At 41.5% G+C, this 25617-nt stretch overlaps 1 protein-coding gene across 1 annotated transcript in view; it reads right to left on the reverse strand.

Moving 5' to 3' along the window:
• Window positions 1–25617, reverse strand: part of PREP (prolyl endopeptidase) — a 164892-nt gene that overhangs the window by 67528 nt on the left and 71747 nt on the right. Inside the window, exons 8-9 of the mRNA XM_006118459.5 lie at window positions 17860–18051; window positions 4890–5087 (exon numbers count right to left, since the gene is read on the reverse strand). Coding sequence (XP_006118521.1) covers window positions 4890–5087; window positions 17860–18051 — 390 coding nt within the window. The remainder of the gene's footprint in view (window positions 1–4889; window positions 5088–17859; window positions 18052–25617) is intronic.

Genomic DNA, 25617 nt, shown 5'->3' on the forward strand with positions numbered 1-25617 from the left:
GACTGTGATGACGCTGGTAGTCTTAAAACTCGTTTTTAGGGTGTGATTGGGACAGATCTACATTACTGCAGAGGGAATGGAGGCATTCCACTCAGGGAAGCAGAATGCCTTCTGAAACATCTATGGCACAGTGACAGAATACCTGCGGCAACACCCCTTTTTGAGGAGCAGCTCTCTATCCACTGCACGTTTATGAAGAGGGCAGAGGGGGTTATAGTACTTCCTTTCTCTCACCCATTGTCTATTCAGATTGTATGCTTATCAGAACAGAGTCTTAACATATATTTGTACAGTCTCTGACAAAATGGGGCCTCCATTTTGGTTGGGAATCTGAGTGTGATAAAAATAAACATAATTTCAACAGCCAATAGTCAATATCCTTCAGGGAAGGCTTGCAGGACGGAACACACTGTCAAAATCTGGAAGAAACACGGGATAGGTGACAAAGCCACTTAATAGGGAATAAGAGTTCTCTGCCATTTCAAATTTAGATGAAGATTAAAGAGAAAATAAACAATGTGAGAGTGAGAGAACAAGATTTAGATTCTCTTTACTGGATTAGGTACCAAGATTTACAGCTTTTTTTATGATTTCTTTTCTCTAATAGGTACAATGTCATCAACATTGAACTGCTCAGTGCTGGAGTCTAAATACTAGAGGCTGAGAGTGCAACTGAACCACAGAGCCAGTAAGTGGAACAAAAGTAAGGTTAGCCCAGAATCCCCATCTATCGCTATACTGAATGACTTGACAACATTGCCAAAAATAAGATGCATACAGCCAGCTTGCAGATTCTCTTGGCTGCTCTGAGCACAGTACACTAATACAACGTGAATTTGTATCTAACAAACCTTCAGTACATAATCTCCTTACCCATCAGCAAATAGGAAATAATACAAGAATTAAATAAATAAATTAAATACATTAATGGAGACTGCCTATCTCCTAGAACTGGAAGGGACCTCGAAAGGTCATCGAGTCCAGTCCCCTGCCTACACAGCAGGACCAAGTACCACCCCTCATTATAGTAGATGATCAAAAGGACACAAACCTAGGAGTTAAGTACCAGCAAGAAAATCTAACTATTTCTTAACTCAAGTTAGTTCAACATGTACTAAACATAGTACATGTTGAAACTCTCTAGTCCGGCATCCTCGGGTCCTGACTGGTTCCGAAAAAGAGAATTTTCCACACCACGGGAGGTCAATATTTTCTAGCATCACTACCAACACTTTCACTGCTTACTGGGCAGTTAGAGAACATATGGAGCAAATTAGAGCTAAAGAACAACACAGAACACTTAGAGCTAGGACTGGTGGCTGTAAACAAACAGTATGCGATCATGGGAAACTTGGCCACACCCATGAAAAGTGGACATCTGGCTAACTAATCACTCTGGACAACAGATATTTCTGGACTGGAGAGGTTCAACCTGTATTGTATTAACACGCAGTAGCAGAAGAAGTAAAAAAGCAAGGACCATTTAAACAGCAGCGAGCTCAGAAAAGCAAATCAGCAAGAAATCTTAAAAAAAAAAAAAACCCAAACCCTTAAATTATATAATTTACTTACAAAATCTCAAACTAGCCATATTTCTCTCCCACTTTCTCTGGCTATCACTATGATCAATTTTGCATCTACTCTGAACCCTTTTATTTTACACTGGGACAAAGGGGCTTTTTTATTTCACAAGGTAACAACAGGCTCTTGCAGAAATAACTGGACACATGGTTTTGCTTAGCAGAATCTTACAGGCCTGTTGGGACTTTGCTTCTATTAACACTCAAGATGAGTCATCCCATTCTGCACTTGTCATCCTTCCCCATCTTATACTCAGCCTTGTTCTTCTGTCTCTTGCTGCAACTTTAAGATTTTACATACATGAACTTTTTGGTTGAAGCTGGTAGGTTTTCCCTGTGTGGCTCCACACTCAATCAACATTCCCAACACTATTACTCATGTTGAGAACCTAGATTCAGATCAGTTCCAATCTAGAGATACAGTCTTCCCTGCCTCTATTTTTATGCTTGAAACAAACAAAAAACTTACTTTAAGAAAACAGTTCATATTTTGTAGATTAATTTTCTTCCTCTAGTGTAAAATGTAGGGAGACTTTGGATGACAAAATTAAAAAATGATTCTCAGGGTATTAGAAGAGGAAACAGCCCATTTTTGACAGCAAACCCGAACTGAAAGGTCTTTACTTTTAGATGGAAATGATACCTTTTTCAAACTAGCCCTGCTCCATTCCAGATGTTTCGGTTTTTTAAATGAAAAAGACCAGTACTTGACTTCTTCCCAGGCTAAGGAAGTCCACTCCTCCCAAACAACTGTACACACACTGTCTTTTATTGAAGCACGTGCTTTGTCTGTGTGAAAGTTATACTTCATTGTTCAAGTCAGGTATATACAGCAAGGATCCCTTGCAGAATATATATATTTCCAATTTGGGGACAACTTATATCTTTAAGTCAGTGACACTTCCACTGGCACCCTCATGGCCCCATAATATGCCAACATTTTTATGGCTGTCCTCAAACAACATTTCCTCAGCCCTCACCCCCTAAGACTCTTTTTCTACATATGCTACATTGCTGACATCATCATCATATGGACTCACAAGGAGATCCTTGAAGAATTCCATGTGGATTTCCACAATTTCCACACCACCATCAACCCTAGCCTGGACCAGTCAGCACAAGAGAGCCACTTCCTTGACACTACAGTACAGTTAAATGATGGCCACATTAACACCACTATATAGTGGAAACCTACGGACCATTACTCTTACCTACATGCCTCTGGCTTCTATCCAGAACACTTTGCACAATCAACTGTTTACAGCCAAACCCTAAAATACAATCGGATTTGCTCCAATCCCACAGACAGAGACAAACACCTACAAGATCTTTATCAGGCATTCTTAAAACTTAAATTCCCACCTGGGGAAGTGAAGAAACAGATTGACAGAGTCCAACAAGGAAAAGAACAGAACACCACTGGTTATCACCTACAGCCCCCAGCTTAAATCCCTCCAGCACATCATTGACAATCTACAGTGGAAAACGATCTCTCACTCTCACAGGCCTTGGGACACTGGCCAATCCTTGCCTACAGACAACTCCCTCGACTGGAAACAAATCCTTTCCAGCAGCCATATGTCACACCTCAGATATACTCACCCAGGAACCTACCCCTGCAACAAACCCCACCGCCAACTCTGTCCACACATCTATCTATACAAGTGACATCATCACAGGACCTATCCACATAAACCCACAACATCAGGGGTTCATACAGTGGCACATCCTCTAACATGATATATGCCAGCAATAATCCTCCGCCATGTTTATTGGCCAAACTGGACAGTCTCTACAACAAAGGATAAATGGACACAAATCAGACATCAGAAATGGTAACACACACAAAGCTGCAGGGGAACGTTTTAGTTTGCTTGGGCACTCAATCATGGATTTAAAAGTAGCAGTTATTCTACAATGGAATTTCAGCAGCCAACAACAGAGAGAGTACAAGCCACAACTTCAGACAAAACTGGAGGGTCTTTGTAGCACTGTGGAGTGTAGGGCCTGTCACACACAAACTGTTTTTGGAATAAGTTCTCTCAGGCCAACTATAAACTGCCACTAGTGAGAGGTAATCAGAATGCCACTGAGTGCTCCATGTATTTCTTCAACAGGTGCAGAGAAGAAACTGGGATAAGTGGCAAAATTATGAAGTTTAACTGTTTCTCCAGATCCAACTACTTGATTTTGTGTTATTCAGAAGAAAGATGTTTGGGTCAGTAGCCCTTCACAGACCACCCAAAGAAGAGAAATGCTTCTTTCTCCACTACATATGACTGGAAAGCATACCCTTGTTTTAGTATCAAGCTGCTCATTCTCTAGGCTGTACTAATGACCTGAATTTCAGAGATAATGAGCCCTTTGATGGAAGTTGTGAGTGCTTGATAACTTTTGGGGGATCCCTTCTATTTACTACTTGAGTGGCACAGAATAGTTTGGTTTCCTGAGGGTTGTCATACTTTGAGCTAACACTGGTTGTTGGGTAGAGTATTTGGATGGATGGTTCTTGCTCACATGCTCAGGGTTTAAGTAATCCCCATATATAGGACTAGTATGGAATTTCCCCCCAGGACAGATTGGCAAAAAGAATGCAAGGTCACTGCCATTTGTTGCAGCAGGAAACGCGGGTGGTATGCACAAATCCTCTGTGCCTCTCTCATTTATACAATTCTCCATCATTGAAGTGGCCTTGAGCTTTGGTGCATCACAATCCCTCTTATTCGCTACCTGTGTGGCACACGATAGTTTGGTTTCCTGATGGCTGTTGTACTTTGATCTAACTTTGGTTGTTGGATTTAGTGTTCAAGTGCTGAGTATTATTGGTGGCTTGTTATACACATAAGGTCATATTAGGTGCTTTAAAGCATTTTAGCTTTAAACTCTGGGACAGTTTATTAGGTACCTATGGGATAGTCAAAAAGTATTATCTGGTCTACTTTCACATGAAAGTACATATCTGCTCAAAGCAAATTTATACAGCCTACTATGAGAGCAACACTAATTCCTTTCTTTAAGAGGGAAGAACGAGCAAGAAGTTTCAGTCTTCCAGAGAAGTCTCTAATACTTTCTGAACTTAGCTCTCCGAAGTATTAACTCATTGTAGACCCATAAGATCCCTCTCCATTAATATTTTTAAATGCTCAGTCCAAACAACTACACGCTATTTAGAGGAAAGCACCTTTTTCTGTCTCTCTGAAGATCAAGCCATAATTCTATCACATTATGTGTACAGTGCCTCCTGAACTAAAGATCAATTGGGCAGGTCTCTTGTAAAAGGATAACACCTGAGAAAATAAAGAACCTTACCTGGAGATAAAAAGGATGTAAACTGATAAAATATTTCAGTGTCCTTTTTTTGGCCACTGTATCCCACAATGCTGCCGAGTTCCAAAGGAAAAGTCTTGAGATGTGCACCAGTTGCTAAATCATGAAGTTGTAGAACATTCTTCACATCGTGCAGGTAACACAAAACCAGGAAGGTGGATCTCACACAAGCAACCCATTCTGTAAAAAAGGAAAATGAAAAAAGTTATATATAAATATAAAAAGACAAGCTGACAGGAAAGCGTACAATATTCATAAGACTTACATTCTTAGACCATAAATTCTAACAAATATTTTTCAACCGCCTTACAGTTAATGCCCACAAACTAATAAAGGTGTTTCTATATTCAGTGTTGTATGGCTCATCTTGCTATTGCGTGTCCAGTTTTTCAAAGCAATATCTGATACAAAAGTATTGTCAAAACTTACTAGTTTTCTTCGTAAAAGGGGTAATAATCTTTCTGTCAAAAATATAATAGGGAAATATTTATGAAAGCATATGAGATGGAAAACTAAATTACAGCTTTTGTGCAAACAAAATGTATGAGAATTAAAAGGTGAACTGCTTTGTTCATTGCCATTTCTGTATCATTTAAAGGATTCAATATACTATTCTTACTATTCAAGCTGAATAAAGACGCTTAATGGAATCCATAGAATCTTAAGCTAGTGTTCTGAGAACAGTAATGCAATTAAGTTAAGACAAAGAACATATGCTTCTTTTTCAGATGATTAATACTTAATATTGAAAAGTACTAAACCTTTAAGTATGAAGAGTAAACTATTTAAAAATATACAGTTTCAAGGACAAAAGCTATTTTTTAGTTAAAAATATGTAAAGCTATGTGGTTGGAAATAGAAAAAGCTAAGCATTTAGAAGTAAAAAAAATATAAATATTAGAACATCTTCACATTTCATACAATCTCTTAATATATACAAATATTAAGATATAAAATATTACATTGCAGGGGAAAAAACCTTTAACTCTGTCCCTGTGCTTCCAACAGCTCTAATTATGAACCATAAATCCTCTTACAATCATCCAGCATACATCACAAACATTTTCAACCTGGGCAGCCGCAAACCTTCACAAACTGTCACCTAACTGCAATATGAAGCTAACAGGCCACACTGCAGTTCATTCACTTCTCATCTGGTACACACACAGATTGCTTACATATATTGGCATTCAGCTTGTAAATCCTCAGAAGCAAGAACTGTCATTTATTGGAATTGTACAATGCATACCACATTGAGTACCAACCTGGTGAGGCCTCCAAATATCAGACTATTAAAGTTAATTTCCAAGCAAGTATGCATGTGCCTGTATATTTTAATCTAATATAAAGCCAATAGAAAATTTAGGATTTCCTAGATAGAGTGGGCAGGAATTTGAATTTCTTTCTGAAAGAATTTTCATTATAAATTGGAACAAAATCAGAAAGGGAAATTTTTCCATGGAAAATTTTCAGTTTCAGAAGAACCTAAATGGAATTTTCTAAAATTTCTGGGCAGGTAATCCTTCAGAATATTTTGATGTCACTAACTCAGCATTTTCTGACACAAAATTGGTCTGTGGGAAAATCTTCGAGCGGCTCAACCCCTAAGGTATGTGATTCTACCTTGCCACATCTCTCCTGGGAAGTATATGAGCTCTTCAGGGTGCCAATTTTTCCATATCACATACCATGTGGCATTCACTTTGATGCTCTGCATTGGTGTACAGATTTGATGTTCCTTTGAGCACACACCATTCTTAGCATGACCTAGAGTGCCTGGGATTTCTCTCCTGCTTTAATAGGACTTGTTGTTATGCCTGTTAACTTCCAAATGCAGGAAAAAAAATCAGCTTACAAACCCCAGCTTCTAGTTAAGTATTTCTGCCATTTAGGAAAATGGTTACTTAGTTGGCAGCTAACTAAAACATTTTCTCTCACATACAGTAGTTCCTCTGCCAAATCAAATTCCTCCACCAAATTTAGACAAAATCCATACAGAGGTAAAGGATAAGAAAGGAGATGAGGGGAAAATTAACAATAAGTCCTCCTTTCTATTACTGAGATAAGCAGATAACTATTCTTGCATTCTTCAGGACAAAACTGTGGATTCTGTCCCTATCAAGAAGAGGACCTGGTCCATTTGGATCAGATTGAAAGGCTGGATCACAGGGAAATAAAAGTTATCTTCTGGGTCCTGCTTGCAGGAAATTGCAGAGATGCCATTAAATGAGCAAAGACTAGACCTAGGACTGCCTAGGATACACCTTGTTCCATCTAAGTAACATCACGAACAATGTTTCAGAGAGGTAGTTGTGTTAGTCTGTTTCAGCAAAAACAAGGAGTCCAATGGCACTTTCAAGACTAAGGTGTGTGAAAGTAGAAAGAATTATACTGTAAGAGAAAGATGAATTGTACTGTAATAATTGAATAAGTTGAAGGAATTCTGTTTGTCTTTTAAGAGGAAGAAGAAAAGTATGTTAATGTTGATTGTAGGTATGCAGATCAAGGTGCTAGCCAATTTGGGCCTGAGTTTAACAGGAAAAGGAACATTAGGTGTTAGACCAGCAGACCAGGGAGACGGGGAGCAAAGCCGCGGAGCACGCGGGCAGCAGGACAGCCGCAGCGCATCTGGGCTGTCCCGCTGCCCCCGTGCTCCGCGGCTTTTCTCCGGACGCCTGTGGTACAGCAGCTGGGGCACTGCTGGTTTGTCCCATAGTGCCGCTCTGGGCGCTACTGGACCAGCCCGGCAGCACCCCAGCTGCTCTGCCCCAGGCGTCCCAATTCAGCCACTGCTGGTCAGTTTCAGCAGCGGCTGACTTGGGGACGCCTGGGGTTCTTAAGTTGAATCTGTATGTAAGAACTAGCATCCAGATTCAGCCTGTTGAAACTGATCAGCGGCTGATTCCAGGAAGCCCGGGGCAGAGCAACTCTGCCTCGGGCTTCCTGTAGTCAGCGCTGGTCAGTTTCAGCAGCGGCTGAATCTGGATGCCAGTTCCGACTTACATACAGATTCAACTTAAGAACAAACCTACAGTCCCTATCTTGTACGTAACCCGGGGACTGCCTGTACTATAAGGCTACGTCTAGACTGGCATGATTTTGCGGAAATACTTTTAACGGAAAAATTTTTCCGTTAAAAGTATTTCCGCAAAAGAGCGTGTAGATTGGCACGGATGTTTTTGCGCAAAAGCATCCGTGCCAAGTATAGATGTGCTTTTACGCAAGAAAGCTCCGATGACCATTTTATCCATCGGGCTTTCTTGCGCAAAAAATTAAGGTGCCTGTCTACACTGGCCCTCTTGCGCAAGTATTCTTGTGCAATAGGGCTTATCCCTGAGCGGAAGTGTCAAACTATGAGCGCAAGCAGCACTGAATGCTTACATTAGAACATCAGTGCTCTTGCGCAAATTCAAGCGGCCAGTGTAGACAGCAGGCAAGTTTTTTCTATACAGGCAGTCCCCGGGTTACGTACAAGATAGGGACTGTAGGTTTGTTCTTAAGTTGAATTTGTATGTAAGTCGGAACTGGTACATATTGTAGGGGAAACTCTAGCCAAACATTTCTCCAGAGCTCAGTTTTATTCTCCCACACCTCACTTCCCTCAGTCCTTTATTCTCAAACTGAGGTGTCTGCTGAGAAAAGCCACTCTGCGTCTCCCTGGTCTGCTGGGGGGGGGGGGGGGGGGGCACTAGCTTCGCGTCTCCCTGGTCTGCTGGGGGGAAGCAGCTAGTGCGGGGTTGCTTCACCCCGTTTGTAAGTAGGGATCCGATGTAAGTTGGATCCATGTAACCCGGGGACTGCCTGTATAACAAACCATAGGTTTCTATATAACAAACACATAAGGAGACAAAGGAACATACCAAAATAAGGTCCTGACATGTTTCTGGTCAGTGGAAAAATTTCAATAGGTTTCAATAAGGCTAGGATTATACCCCTACTGTAACACAACCTCTACTGCCATACATGTGCAAGAGGAAAACAAATGCAAGTTGTTCTAAAGCTGTAAACTAAGCCTCTCAAGAAAGCCTCTAGGTCGGTCATGGTTCAGGTTTGCCAAGGTATCTTTTGAGAAAAAAAGCTAAGACTGACCTGTAGTAGCACTGGCTATGAGAAGTCAAAGATTTCAGTTAAAGATGCACTTCTGGACTATAACATTTCCTCTAGACTGTGGCTTATAGATTGTGTCTTGGTCTGAGTATCTTCTGATTGAGTGAGCATCTCAGGAGGTAGCTCAGAGTTGTTACTAAGATACGGTGAGGCTAAGCCACATCCCAAGCTATTAAAAGTTTTCTACAACAAGCTCATCAATCCGGACCTTTGTGTTGCTGCCAATTCCCTGCTTCCTACTAGCCTTCAGTGCAATTCACAGCACATTTTCTTAAGGCTCTGAACAAAGTTTGTGAACTGTTCCTAAAGAATATTCAAACTCACGCACTTTCCATTTGCAAGCAAGATTCCCCAGAGTAAATATTCATGGATTTTTTAAAGGCAACATGAAAGTAATGGAATGCATGAATCTCCTGATAACTGTAATAAACATATAGTTATTACTCAGATTACTTCTCTTCACGATCAACAATTTTGTGATCCTAATTCCAAAGTTTGAACTTTTCTGACCCAGTTTTGCTAAAATCTTATTTTTATTGGAGTATATTTGATTATAGAGTTTTTTGTTTTCAGATCTTGTCCTTCCATTGCAACATACTACATATTTAAAAGCAATGAACAAGCAAGCTCTTCAAGAATGTACAGATTTCTTTGTTACGCATTGAACTTAAGTTTTATATTGATTGGACAATATCCAGAGGTTTGGAAGTGTGCTTTATAGTAAATTTAATTAATAAATTCAATTAGAAATCTGTTATACCAACAGCAAATAATGAAAAGTTATTTTATTAGCAAACTTTGCCATAAAAACCAAAATGCCTACAGGGCAAGGCTTAGGCATTTATGTTAGAAGGCTCTAAAGCTGAAGCTTAAAACTAAGAAAAAACGTGATAAAAATAAATAACATTTTGTGTTTGTATGAAACCTTTTACCTGAGGGAATAAAAGCACTTTCAAATATTTAATTAAGGCTTATAAGCCCTTCTGGGATAGGGTAGTGCTGCTATCCTCATTTTGGAAATGGGGAAATTGAGGTGGAAAGATGTCAACTGAGTTGCTTCAGGTCACTTAAGTCTGTGACAGCCAGGAACATGACTCATCTCTGAGTCCTAAGTCTTAAACGGCTAAGTAAAAATAACACCTTTTTACTCAGTAGATTCTGTTTGGAGTCTTTCACAGTTGTAGGGCTAGCTGCATCTCTGACCTCTCTCTAATTTCCCAAATGGAAGCTCCCCAGGTATCAGGCTGCATGCCTTTTACCTTGGTTTGAGGTGGAGCTGTTCAAATCTGCCACTCTTAGACCCACTGCTGGGATACAGTATTCTATACGCTGACTGTCTTTGCCCAGCAAGTCTGAGTTTGGTCTTTCCTTTCAGGTATCTGCAACCTACAGATGACAATGACTCAGAACAGACTTCTTAAAATAAAAGTATTGTTTGTCTAGTGACAGGAGCAAAGCATAGCATAAGAAAATAAGGCTTCTTAAAACAGCAAAAGGCCTGACTTACCCCACAGCTTATCTTGCCTGAGGCCAGATCTATACTAGAACCAGAAAATCAGCTTTAAGATATTCCAGTCCAGCTACGCAGCTGGAGTCGACATACCATCGACTCCCCTTACTGGGGGTGCTCTCAGCGTTTGATTTAATGGGACCTTATGAGTTGCCAAACTTTTGGGTTGGGGGCCATTTAAGGTTGCCAGGTCCCCTTTTTGAATGGACTCTCCAGTTGAAAACCAGGCACTAGCAACCCTAAATAGTGCCCAGATACAATATCCAAAAACTGTATTATCCGGTTAAAACACAGATGGTTGGTGGTAATCCTACATATGATGCCAGCAGTGTTACACTGGTCTAACTGAGGGCCTAATTTGGCTTTCAGAATCTTTATTCATAGTGAATATACACATAACGGAATGAATCATGCTTTATTCTCATAGTGCAGGTGAATATCTACAAGGCCATCAGTAAAGGAGAGGAGAGTGAAACAAAATAATAAAACTACTATTTTTTCACCTGTAAATGAATACATCTGATTCAGTGGCTAGGCAAACAATAAAACATGAAGCTGTTTTTAAAGCGTCTCTACTCTCTCTTCTGGTTGCAATGTATAATTGGTTTGGAAGTTCACTAAAATCTGCTTAGGGGCAATTGATTGGGCTATAGGTGAGCTCCAAAAGGGAGGAATCCTCCCTCATACATTACAAGGGTGTAGTGATGCCATTTCAAAACTTGTGCTCTGGATTAAGGATTAAAATACATCCTGTGGTTTTATTGTCCACTATTCTTCCCTCTGCTGCTGGTGAAATGCCAAACGCCTAGGCAGTGTGGCTCTTTCCTCCATCAGTCAGCTGCAGGGCTATCTATACTTTAATATTAATTATCAAACATACACCAAGATTTAGACTGAGAATTAAATGTAATACTATACAAATTCTCTCCAGTTGGCAGGACATGGGTAGGCATGCATATAATGGTAAATGTCCTGAGCCCTTCCTTAACCATTTTCATTTTAAATGGTTGTCATGTTTCTTGCCCTTCACTCACTGATTAGAGTTCTAAATTTATCTTTACTGTGTGTCCCTACTGAGAATTATGTAAACCATGACAGTTCTTACTGTTTGGGAGAGAGTGATTCAAATTAAGAATGCAAATGAATAATTCTTTACGTTCTGTGCTTTTAAACATCTGTCATATTAACAACCTCATATTTTAGGAATACATTTGTTTTTTCAAAGTTTTACGGAATTTGTAATGTAGGACTGGGTTCTCAAAAAAAAAAAAAAAAAAAAAATGAAAGCCCACAGCCAACTGTACCTGGAGGACTGGGTCAATAAAACCAAATTAAATTCACTCATCTTGGTATGTGTTTTTTTCCCTCCCCTTAGCTATTAGCTGCACTACAAATGCAGCATGACATATTTTTTACTCTGTGGAAACTTTTTGCCACTGGAAGATATTGGCAGTGTTTCACATTTATTACTCCATCTCACAAAATCTATTTCCATTATAATGTGGCAGATGTTTTTTGCAAAATTAAGTTCACAACCAGAAAAGGAGGAGATACAACTAACAAGTAGATCACAGAAACATAGCAGAATTCTGAGTTAGATTTCCATATTCTATTCTAACCAAGAAAAATATTTGTAACTTTGAGCATCAGTTGCTAAATTGTTTGTGAAGTGACTTTCAATACTGATAGTTATATCTTGGTACATAATCATTATATACAACCAATTGGACAACTAGACCCCCCCACAAAATCTCAAAGTTCATCATCATCTTCTTGTACGGACAAGAAGCAATGAGCTTAAATTGCAACAAGGGAAGTTTAGGTTGGAAATTAGGAAAAACTTCCTAACCGTCAAGGTGGTTAAACCCTGGAATAAATTGCCTAGGGAGGTTGTGGGTTCTCCATCACTGGAGATATTTAACATCAGTTTGGATAGACATATATTAGGGATGATCTAGACGGTACTTGGTCCTGACGTGAGGGCAGGAGACTGGACTTGATGATCTCTCGAGGTCCCTTCCAGTTCTAGTATTCTATGATTCTATCAAAAGAAAGCTCCCCACAGACCATGACTCCAGACAAACTATCTTAAAGCAGCACCCTAACAGAACAACAAGTGCAAAATCACACATCTCCATAGCTGCAATGATCAACACCCACCCCTCCACAGCACACCTTTCAAGATCAGTGGAGCCTGCACTTGTCTATCACAAAATGCCCCAATAATTATTAGGGATGTTAACGGGTAACCGATTAATGGTTATCTGGTAAAGATCACCTTTAACAATTAACTGGTACCCAGAGAGCAGACCCCTCCCTGCAGCCCCTGCGTGGGGCTTCCGGCTCCCGGCCTATGTGAGCCAGAAGCGAGCAGCCCCATGCAGAGCTGGAAGCCAACCAACTCAAGCAGCTCCTGCCCAGGGTAGAGGGGCCACTCCAGCCCATCCATCCCCGTTTAATAAGTTAACTAGTTAAACGTAACATTTAACCAGTTCACTAATTAAACAGGATTTTACATTCCTAATAACTATGGGTGAAAATATGCTCTTGAACAAACTTACGCAGGAAAATGACAAAAGACAAAAACAAATTATCTCTATATCAGTGGTCCCCAACACTGCGCCCACGGGTGCCATGGCGTCTGCGGAGGCATTTGTGTGTGCCTGCCAAGTGCTCGGGGCTCGCCCCGCCCCAGATGCATGGGGAGCACCGGCCCTGGGCGCGTGGCGAATTGGCCGCCCTGGCCTTAGGCACGTGGCAAATTGGCCACCTCCCCAAGTGCATGGCTATGGGAGCGCCGGCCCCGGGTGCACGGCGAATTGGCCTCTCCGCCCCCAGGCGCGCAGCCATGGGGGGTGCCAGCTCTGAGCGCGCAGCTCTGGAGGGAGCTGGCCCCAGGCTTGCAGCGAATGGGCAGCCCCGCCCATGGCCACGCGGCGCATGGGATTGCTGGCCCCAGGCACGTGGCTCATGGGGGTGTGGCGTATGCGCGGCCCTGCCCCTGGGCACGCGCGAGTGTCCCCGCTCTCTGGCAGGCTAACGGCCCCACCCCCTGGTGCCCGGCAGCTCCAAATGGTTGGGGACCACTGCTTTAGATGAACACTTTTCACAAAGTGGTCACACTACATCTGACCTATCAAACCTCATCTTCATAAGAAACCTGCACAGCACTCTCAAAAGTTTAATTTCTTTACTCTTCCAGACACTAAAAATTATGGACTGAACAGAGAGATTGTAACCCACTACATTCCTCTTTTTGTTCTGTGGCTGAAGAGTTGTTAACAAGCCATTCTACGAGGGACATTAAAAAGCATTTTTTTTTTTTTGGTAAACACGTAACCATTGAAAATTTCAGCAGTTACATGTTTAGACGCAGTGGTGGGGGAAGGGGAAAGGTGACTTCTCAGGAGCTGATGTTTGTGGAGATCCTGTTTAAAAGCCAGCTCCCCACAAGCAATGGCTCTGCCTGTTCCCCCCCGCATCTCTCCTTCCCGCTGCTGCCTCTGTATCAGAGGCAGCAGCGCAGGGGAAGGCCTTGTGTGTAACCTGTTTAGCCATGTAACCTAACCCATCCCTACACACTATCTTGAAGAGTATATGTAATTACTACTTACATTATGTGCTAATTACTTATATTAAACAATCTAGTACACCTAGCATTTTGCTGTGGTGCTGGGACTTTTCCCAGACCTGAAGGAGAGCTCTGTGTGCCTCAAATGCTTATTTCTCTCACCAGCAAGAAGTTGGCTCAAAAAAAAGATATTACCTCACCCATTTTGTTTCTCTAAGCAGCAAATACTCATTTAACCTTTGAATTCTTATACTCATAGTTTTTGTAGGTGGTGTTTCACTACCATGCCATCTTTGTATCAAAATCAATTTCACTTGATTCTAAGGCTTTCGCAGCAATAAATTATTAACCTTCTGCTATAATTATGTCTTGCCAAACCAAATCTTGGAAGGACTAAAGCAATATGACATAATGGCAGGCTGGTCTTTCCTCACTACAATAGTTTACTCTTTAGAAATGAAGGATTCTGGCTTATCAACTGCGAACTAGTGATATTTTCTTTTATTCAGAGTGATATGTCTAGATTATTACAAGCAGCCATGGTTCCTTTGGCACAACAGAATACAGCCCTTTGAGATATATATGTATGTATGATGACACCTATACATTAAACTGTTTTAGATTATTTCATTTTAATGTGGTCTTTAATATACACTTAATTCCTATTATCTAATTTAATAAAGCCACTCACTAATCCAGTATAATGATTACTTTACATAACTGTCTCTATATAGCAAAGTAACGAGTATGGCGGGGGGGGGGGGGCGAGAGATTGAAAATATTTACTGGAGCTCTGTGTTAGACATTATATTTTCTATATTGTTGTGTCCAGCTGCTCTGTATGTAGGTATAGTGAAATTTTGATTATTCAGACCATAGCCTTCCAAAACTTTGAGTTCTCTGCAGGTCAGGTACATCCACTGATGTATGGGTTGAAGTGTTAGAGAAATTTGTTAGTCTCGAAAGGCCAGTGCCCTCAGTACTCCCGTGTATCTGAACCTACGATTGTCAAAATGAAGTCCTAATTCCACACATACTCAAATTGACTTTGCCCATAGAATGGAAAAGCTGAAGCAGAAATCTGTTGTGAGATAACTCTGTATGTGCTAAAATGAAAAATCAAGGCAGAGCACATTTCAGAAAAGTAGTACAGGTCTCTAGTCCAGAAACTCTCTGGTCCAGAAATGTCTGGAATGATTTTAAGTTAGCTGGATGTTCACTTTTCATGGGTGTGGCCAAGCTTCCAGCAGTCCTAAAAAGTTTGTTTATAGCCACCAGTTGTAGCTCTCAGTGTTCTGTGCCATTATTTAGCTCTAGTCTACCCCTAACTGTCTTCTAACAGCCTAATAAGCAGTGGAAGTGTTGGTAATGCTGCCAGACAATACTGACCCCCCATGGTTCAGAAATTTCTCTGGTTTGGACCTGGTCAGGTTCCAAGCGTGCTGGACTAGAGAGGTTCATCCTGTAACAAAATGTATTAGGACACATATGCCAAGATCCATAGCATTTGGGAATGTTCAGACTTTTAGCAATATAATTTAACTCGAATCCATATTTTACATTGCTGTTACCTATGACTTAATACAACTTAACAGACTGATGACCAATTTTCTGATGACCAGAATGGAAGTTAATTTGTCACTTCTATTATTTATTATGCAAATAGCACTGACAACATGCTTTGCCCTGCTAGTTGTCCCTGACTCAAAGCACTTACAACCTAAAATAGAGACAGAGAGGGCTATCAATTTTAGAGTATGATCAAGCTGTGCTTGCCATCTTTGCAACCCAAGAACCCTGTGGCAATCAAAGCCTACAGTCCCATTTTACTTTGAGCATAACCTGGAAAAGCATAGCCCAATTACATGCCATTCCTCATGATATGATTCATATAGATTTTATTGATTTATGTATTGATTATAATGATTAACTGGGTAAAAATGAATAAGAATGAATGTAGATACAGTACGATTGTGGCAGCGGAAAGAGGAGGCAAAACATCAAGAGACCTGATTGCGCAAAGTGACTATGGGACAAACAACATGAGGAACTTGTAATTAAGAACACAAGAAAAGCACAATTAAGGAGAATGATTGTTTGTGTGATGCACAGAGGAAAGGCTTGTACAGCAGTTTCTCAGTGAATCATCAACAGAGCTACTGATTAGAAGTGTATAAGGGTCCTTTGCACTGGGGCATCAGTGATCAACAGATGCCAAGGCAGCATGTGCACTGACATTCTCCAGCCTATTCCAGCTACTATCAGGGTTGGCATTCTGATAAGTACACTTGTGTGAATATGCTTGAAAAGGGGAATAAGCTATATAACAATTCCATATAAGCGATCTTAACATCTTTGTCTGTTGATATATATACGGAATAAAACTAATATGAGGATACTACTCTCGTTGTGCCCTCAATCCTTCCTTCTGCTCTCTTCTATAAGTTTTCCAGAGTGGTCTGATCACCCACACCCAGAGGGATAGATTTGTAACCCCCACCTCCCCCATCATCCTTGTAACAGGAACAGAGGATGGGAAATGGTGGTGGTGTAGAGCTTGTTAAGATGGCTCTATGCCAGTTTTAAAGCAGCTTTACAGCCTTTTGTGGCACATAAAATAGGGAAAGAATGTGGCCCAAGGACTGCTGGATACATTGGGAAATCTAAAGGAGGGAATCATAATTCTTAACAAATTATTCTTATGCATTTACATCTTCCAGGTGTCATGGAAGAATTGATCCAAGAGTGATTTGAAGAGAAGGGAGTGGAGGCTGCATTCGCTGGAATATAGCAGTCACGATGTGAGTAGACCAGACTCTATTATTTCACCATTGATATAAAAAAAGCCATGCACAGAAAAATTTGCATAGAAAATGTGAAGGGATTTGAACAAAAACTGGTAAAGAAATATGTAGCTTTCAAACAGCCTGTATTATGCTAGTCAGGTACAATAACACAATGTACTATAGAGAACATGGTGCACCTAAATGTATGAAATGCACTTGCGAAACACTTGGACAATAACACTCCAGGTCAGGCATTTCTACAATATTTACAATTAATTCTGACTTATAAACACTACAAATATTCCAAAATGAATACAGTTTTAAAAAACTCCTAACTTACTGCAAAGTTTGGAATATACTGTACTGCGTCTTTATTGTAATTAATTCAAAATCAGAAGGCCCTGCTTTGACTTTTCCTTAGATATTAAAAACCAAAAAAAACAAAAAAACACTCTACCCACCTCCTTCATGCTCTCAAATCTGGCCTTGCCTTTCAGCACCACCAATTCCTGTCAACTCAGGAAAGGTAGCTTACACATGCTTCTCAAAGCCTGATCTCCAGTTTACAGTGTGCCATAATGCTACTAGGTTAGCTCTTAGTGTCTGCTTTCAAGGCCTCAGTAATTATAGCTGAGTGCCTGACAAATGCTAAGTCAATGTTCACAAAGCCTCATGAAACAGGGCTAATATTATCCTCTTTTTACAGATGGTGAAAGTGAGACACCAAGAGACAAGCAATTTGACAAATGTCACACAGGAAGTCTGCGACAAATGTAGGAACTGAATGTAGATCTCTCATGTCTCAGTCTGGTGCCTTAACAAAAGTTATCCTTCAATTCAAAAGAATCCCAACAAGCATAAATAGGAAACAGGGGGTCTAAGAGACAAGCCCCTTTCAATAACTAGCAGACCTACTTCATTTGGGGAAAACAAAACAAAACCAAAACAAACCATTTTTCATTTGTTTTATAGTCTTACCTAGAACATCTCTCTCATGCTCAGGAACAAGCACTTTCCATTTGGATTCATCTGAATCAAGGAAGTCAATATTGATTAATCGATAATTTGGAGCATGGCGGTTTGTCTTGAAAGTGAATACTGTTCCCTCACTGGTGACATAGTCATACTCAGCATCGAAGTTGTCTATCAGCTTCACCCATTGAAGAATTCCTAAGAGCAAACAAATGATTTGTATTAATTCCATACTCCTTAAACAAGAAACATTTTAATTTTTAAAATAAAGTTCTTCTAGCTGCACAATATAATGGTTATTCCTGCATATCATTACAAACAAGATTTGTGATGAATAAGTACTAAATAGCAGAAGTAATCTTACCAATTCATAAATGAAATTCCAATGCAGTGATACTTTACAGCATTTGGTAGTTACCCAAAGAAAGATCAGACTTATCAATGTTAATTACAATGTAATTTTTAAGTTTATGTGGCATGAATCTCTGATTTTCCTAGGAACTTTTGGAAATGTTTCACTGAGTAAAAAAGAGGCAGTTTGCTTTTAAATCTGAATTGGCTTGATTGTGTCACACTGAATTTACCCGTACACATTTGAGGATAGAAACAGACTGTGTAACAGATTCCAGTACTTTTATTCTTATTATTTACTATATTTATATAGGCCCTAGAAAAAAAAGGAGGCAAGAATAAACTAGATATACAGTACTTATGCTATGTCCAGAACTTAACCAAACAATTAGACTTATATTAGATACAACATCTGCCATACTGAAAATCAGGTTCCTTATTAAAGCAGAAGTCACAAGAAAACCATCAATCGCCTACTCAGAGATTCAAAAACACCCAAAAAGAACAGAAGTTTGATTCTTTGCTATCAAGAACAAAGGCAATCAGAGATTCAAAGGCCAGAAGGGACCATTGTAATGATCTATTCTAACCTTCTGTACTGAAGAAGCCATAGAACTTCCTCAACATAATTCCAAGAGCATAATTTTAAGGAAAAAAAAATACTGATCTACTATTGTCAGTGATAAAGGATCCCCTGGTTAATTACCCTCATTGTTAAAAATGTATGCCTTATTTTCAATCTGAATTTATCTAGCTTCAACTTCTACTCACTGGATGGTTAGACTTTCTTGACTAGACTGAAAAGTCTATTATTCATGAGAGGCGGGTGAAGGCCCAGAGGGGGAAGGCAGCTGAAGCCCTCCCCTTCTTCCTTCCAAAGCCCTATCCCTTCCCCTGAGACCATGCCCTTTCACTACCTTTCCTGGTGGCCCCAGCCATTCCCTGCTGCATGGCACTGCCCCAGGTTTCCCCAGCTGCAGGCAGCCAGGCAGTGTGGGAAATTTTGGGAAAGCAATGCCTTCTCTTGCCTACATTATTAAATACTTGTTCCACATGTAGGTACTTACAGATTTAGTGTTTGCTTTGGTATGCAAACTGATAATCCATGTGTATAGGTATAATGGACTAGCTCTATAAAACTCCTCACCGATTTTTAAATCACAACCCAATTCAGTAACATTATTAACTGAAATAATACAAGAAAAGTGGAGATAACTGAACTTTAATTATTGTAAATAAAAAACCAAAACAAAGGGTACATCTACATAGCAGCATTATTTCAGAATAACTGATGTTATCCCAAAATAACATAGTCCGCGTCTACGCTACAAGCCTTTATTTCGAAATAATGTCGAGCTGGAGGACTTCTTACTCTGACTCATGGCAACCCCCATTTCATGAAGAGTAAGAGAAGTCGAAGAAAGAATGCCAAAAGGCGAGAAACTATTTCAACACAATTGATGTAGCTGAAGTTGTGCAGCTTAATTTGACTTGAGCCCTGCTATGCAGACATACCCTAAGAGACCTATTGAATGGCTTAAGCCACTCTAACCCTATTAAAAGTAACAAGTTCATTTATTAGACTTGTTGTATATAATCTGGATTCTGAAAGCTCATGATCTAATACATGTGTTAGTCTCTAAAATGCCACAGGACTCCTTGTTTTTAAAATTACAGACTAACACTGCTATCTCTCTGAGATTTTGGTTTCTTGTGAAATTCTGTCAGAAACAGGATAATTGAGGTTGATCAGAGCACCTGTATACTTGGGATTTTTCTAAACCAGCTATTAAAAATGAATTAAAAATAAAGGGACATTAAAAAATTAAATAATCTGAGATGGAGTGTGAATGAAGTGAAGAAGATATCACTTTTGTAATTCTATAGTGCCTATCTGTTATAGCAACCATCTAACCTCACAAGACAACAATTCTTGACCGAAAGAGTTTGCAGTCTAAGACGGCAAAATACAAAAGGAGAAGGGGGAGAAAGATAACAATATGAACCCCCATTTTTTTTAAATTAGGGCTGTCAATTAATTGTAGTTAACTCATGCAATGAACTAAAAAAAGGAAGAGACATGGGCCAGGAGGAGCTGGCAGCATGGCCCCGGGAGCTGTTGTCGCCTGTAGCCAGACAGGAACACCTTTCCCTCCTCCCCCCCCCCCCGCAACATCCGTCTTGCTTGCCCCTTCTACCATCTACCTGCTGGTCAGGTTAGGTAATTGCCCCCCGAGGTCCACATGGGGACGCCCAGCCTCGTATTCGTCTTTCCTATGGATTGAGTGACTGGTTCTGGCCTGACACGCTGGAATTAAGAGATGCAGAAGGGGGTAAAAATTGTACCTGTATGTGTCCTTTGTCTTAGTGCATGCATAGACTGAGAGCTCTTTAAAGATTAAGCTGTCATTTGGTACCATTATTTTTGTTTTGTTTTCTTTGGTTTTTTTATTTTTATTTTTCCTTTTTTCCCTTTTTTCCTTTGTAACCATTTTAAGATCTGTATTTGCTAGTAGTTAAGAAGTAGAACAATAGCCTTTGTAACCACATGCTTTATAAGCCTTTTTAATAAACCTGTAACTGTTTGAGCTTTAAACTGACTCCTTCTGTTGCTGTAACAGAACCAGACACAATCAAAAGAACTCCAGCCAGTCAAAGGGGTAGACGCAGGCAGAGCTGGGCGTTTGGATCGTGTTGCCTCCAAGGGACAGATCCATGGGGCACCTGTCAACCTTCCCTAGGCTGCCCGCTGTGAAGGGACCGTGTGTCCTAGCAGTTGAAGTCTCGGGTGTATAATAGAACTACACACACAACTCACTACCCTGACCGTCGGCTGACATCACCACAGCAGTGCTGCCTTTGCTGCAGCAGGTGATGATCCCTCCTCTAGAACTTTTTGCCCTGACTCCTGCATCCCCCACCCATTCCACTGAATCCCTACAAGGACCTAAGCAATGCTGAGTGTAAAAAAAAAAAAAAAAAAATCCTCTAGTATTTAAATAAATGGTCTTCTATTACTAACAGCATGATTAATCATAATTGTTAAAAATCGGACAATTAATCACAATCATTTTTTAAATCATTTGATGGTCCTAAAAAAAGTAATCTAGATGAGATGGAGTAAGCAATTACAAATTTACAAAGAAAATCTGTTTGATGTATCAGTTAAATCTTCCTTGGTCTCCTATGAGACCAGTAAGGGCTCAGATATAAAGGCCACTCAAACATACATTTAGAGCAGTGGTTATCAACCACCAGTCAACAGACCAGTGCTGGGCCGTGAACCACTGGCTGTTGGGCCATGACAGCTGCCACAGCTAAAGCCAGCTGTTTGTGTGGCGCCGGGGAGAAGCACATGGCTGAGGTGGAAGACAGGGCTAGTGGAAGCTTCTCCCTGCTTCCTTCCTCCCTCCTGCACACTTGCAAGGGAGCCTGGGTGCTGGGGAGCCCCCACCTCCTCTGTGCGTGGCCCAAAGAAACCGGTGGTGTGTGACACTGTTAAAGTGCCTCCCCCCGCCTAACTGCTGTGTGTGCACTTTTCCAACACACACGCTGCACAGTCTCAGCCTCGTCTTCATCCTGCTCAGTGCCTGCACAGTGGCATCGCTCCTGTGAAGGTAGGGGAATGACAATTGCTGCTGCGCCTCCCTATCTACCTTGCCCCCCCCCCCCCCAACCAAATTTGCTGTGGTTGGGTCTCGGAGCGTCCATGGCTTCCCCCACAACAAGGCGAGAATGGAGGCGACACTGCCCGATGCATCTGTAAATGCATCACAAAGAGGCAGCACAGAATGAAGAAAGCAAGCAGGTCTGTTGGCTCAGTGCCCAAAGTGCCTCGAATAAACAAAACTCAACCACCTCCACAAAAATCAAAACCAGAAAACAGCTCCTGAGTGTCTTCAGTAAAAAAACTTAAAAAAACCTGGGACATCAACATCCCTGCTGAAGACAAAAAGGAATGATGACCTTTCAGCAGGGATAGCTGGTGGTGGGAGGACTATGACCAATGGTGTCAAGGCAAAAAAGGCCACCTACACATTTACAGCATCTTCAGCTTCAGGAAGACAAAAAGTAAAAAAGTAATGGAGGGGCAGGGCCCCGAAAAGGGGGCAGGCGGTGCTCCAATCCAGAGCCTCACAGACCCAGGGGTTCCAGCAGCCACCCAGCTGAGCTCTGAGGACGGAGAGAGATGTGGAAGATAGGGGGAAGAAAAAGCGGCCCAGAAGAGGTAGGGTCAACGGGCCCTGCAGCCCTATGACTGGCAGGTTGTTACACACAGCTAGAAAAAAGGAAGGCAAGAGGCCTGGCAACAGCCACACACCTGAGCCCCTGCAAGTAAAGGGGGAGGAGGAGTTAGGAAGCGGGATAAGGGGTCAAGGGCCTGTCCAGCTGCAGACCAGAGCTCTGCTACAAAAGGGGGAAGGTGAAGTGCCCTTCAGACCATCTCAGCACTCCCGCAGCAGCAGCATCCTCTGTAACCTGGGCAGCAGCTACCTCTGCCATACCTTAGCAGCATCTGACCCTCTGTTTCTAGGTACCACACACTCGTAGGCCTTCTTGCAACCCTGGGGCTCCCAGCAGCTGTCTGGTCACAACTCCCATCCAAGACAGTTCCAGGGGAAGTCCCTGCGCCTTACATCTGCTTCTGCAGCTTCCCTCCCCGGCCCTGGGATTCCCGTTTCTCATGAACTTGCAAACATGGATGCCAGCCCACTCAGTTGGAAGGAAAGAAGGGCATCACCAGCTCCACTCATCTCTGCCAGGAATTCCTAGGCTTAGGTTTTTGCATAAAAATGACTCATTGTGGGAGGAAAGGGGGGGAGGAGAGGACACATGGTGGGCATCAGCTCTCTTTTTCTCTCTGGCAGCTGCTGCAGACTGGCCTGGGTTTAAAAGGCTGAAGTTATCTGCTGCCAGCAGGAAGAGAGATACCTCATGCTTTAAAATAATCTTCTCTTTACTTTGCAGCCTCCCTCCTCCCTCTGCATGTGCTTCTACTTCTGCAAGTGTCTTGCTGATGAGCAGATGCAGTGGAGCTAGGATACACCCTTCCCTGGGTCTCCTCCCATCAGTCTTTCCTATCCTCTGTTCTAAGTAGGACTGCCCTCCAGCTCACTCAAGGATAAAACACAGCCACTGAATATTTAATGCAAATACCATGCCCCATGTTGAGTTTGTGATAAGAACACCTGGTAGGAGGAGGAGAGAAAGAGACAGAACTTGCCCCTGCAAGGGTAGGGATGGGGTTGGGTGAAGGTAGAGGGAAGAACGGTGTAATCCGTACTGTCTGCAACAGGATGGTAGACTGGGAGGGAGGGTTAGAGTCTGCAATGAAGAGACCAGACCAATGGGTGATAGTGATCAGAAAGAGATCAAGGGAAGAGATACAGCTAAAAGGGGCAGGATGAAAGGATGCCATGGAAGGGGTGGAAGCAAGCAGCAGGAGCAAGCATGCACTAAGGCGGACTAGTAACATTTTACTTACATGTTTGCATATTCATTATTTGCATAACTAGTATGTAAATACGCAAATAAAATGTTACCAGTCCGCCAAAAAAGTTTGTGAATGCATTTCATTTGCCGGTCCACGGTATAAAAAAGGTTGGGAACCACTGATTTAGAGAGAATTATTCTATTGGGGGCAAGTGTAAAGGAAAAGCAAAGCTTTTGACATACTCTACTGAATTTTTCTGCCTGATAGTCTTCCCATTAGAAGACATAATGCTGAAGAGCTCTATATGCCTGCATATATAAGTGTCTGAAAAGAAAAGTTATACCATTACTGTCTTCAAATACATTACTGATAAGAAATAGTTAGATTATTTTCTTCATTTGACTGAAACATCAATAAACCAACTAGAACATGAAATCATTAGCATACCAGTAAAAAAAAAAAAAAGGTAGGACAAAAAACACAACACACACTCCTGAAATATTTCAAAGTTTAATACATTTTGTTCCTGTATTGAATCTAAAGGAAGGGGGCGGGGGGCAAATCACATCTGTGAAGTGTACAAATTCAGGCCCTAAAACTGCTATGAACTCTGAACAGGCCTCAACAGATACCCATTAGGGATGTGAAGGACTAGTCGACAGGGTAGTCGACTAGTTGCTTCCGACCCCCTCCCCCCCCGCTGCCTCTATCAGAGAGGGGCAGCAAGGGGAGGGGGGGAGAAGAGGGGCTACTTCAAAGTGACAGTGCCACTTGAAGCCTGGGGGCAGACCCTTGGCTCCACGCAGCGCTGCCGCTTTGAAACACCTGTGTGGCCTGGAGCTCGCTGGGGTGCTCCCAGGCTGCATGCAGCATTTCAAAGTGGCAGCACTGCATAGAGCCCGGGATTAGCTTGGGACTGACCCTGGGCTCCATACGGCTCTGCTGCTTTGAAATGCCGAGGGAAGCCCAGCATCAGGCTGCTTGCGGCATTTCAAAGCGGCAGCGTTGCGTGGAGCCCAGGATCAACTGTGGACTCCCCCACTGACCCTGGGCTCTGTGTGGCGCTGCTGCTTTGAAATGCCACCATGGTGTTTCAAAGCAGCAACATCAAATAGAGTTCGGGATCAGCGGGGGAGTCCCCAGTTGACCCCGGACTCCACGTGGCACTTTTACCTTTGAAGTGTAGCAACAGCCCTACAGCTGTTGCTACACTTCAAAGGAGGAGGCGCCCTATCAACTAATCAAATAATCAATGCAAAATGCATTGAATATTCAATTAGTCAATTACCTGATACTTAACATCCTTAGTGCCTATTCAAGGCTCACTGAAAGATCAGGGCTACGTTGTGCGTTATGATTAAACAGATGCAAAACCTGATTTGATAAAGGCACAATTATGATGGTGAGAATGGCTACAGAGGCTCCTCTTCCACCCTCACCACTGCTTGTCTCATATTACTACCATCTACTTTGGTGGAGAAACGATGCACTGGGATTAAATCACTATATATCAGTTTGAGGAGGTTCAAAGCAATTCCCATTATACTCTGCACTTCGTGAGAAGTCAGTATAGTATATATTTTGTAACAAATATCTTCTCACATGAGCAGGCTGAAGAGAAAGGGTTCATCAATCAGCTAACACTCCCCTGGGAGTTTTACAACATCAGAGGGAAAACAAGTTTTATGAACAAGGTAAAAAAATTACCTTTTTACATACTGTAGCACTCAATATTAACTGGTAAGGGTACTAAATTTTAATCTTAATAAAGTTATGCTCTATTTCAATTTTTGCTACTTGAATTTTTGTGTAAGAATGCTTCTCCACATATATGAAGTGTTGGGAACATTCAAACTGTAAACTAGCATGCCTGGTTCAACAAGCCAGAATGGACATTTGCTGGGGTGCTACAGATAACCTAGCACTGGGCGTTTTCATTAAGTATAAACTATTTTGTGTACATAAAGCAGGCCAAATTA

This window comes from Pelodiscus sinensis, chromosome 3 (genome assembly GCF_052426305.1).
Source record: "Pelodiscus sinensis isolate ZL-2025 chromosome 3, ASM5242630v1, whole genome shotgun sequence".
Classification (NCBI taxonomy): Eukaryota; Metazoa; Chordata; order Testudines; family Trionychidae; genus Pelodiscus; species Pelodiscus sinensis.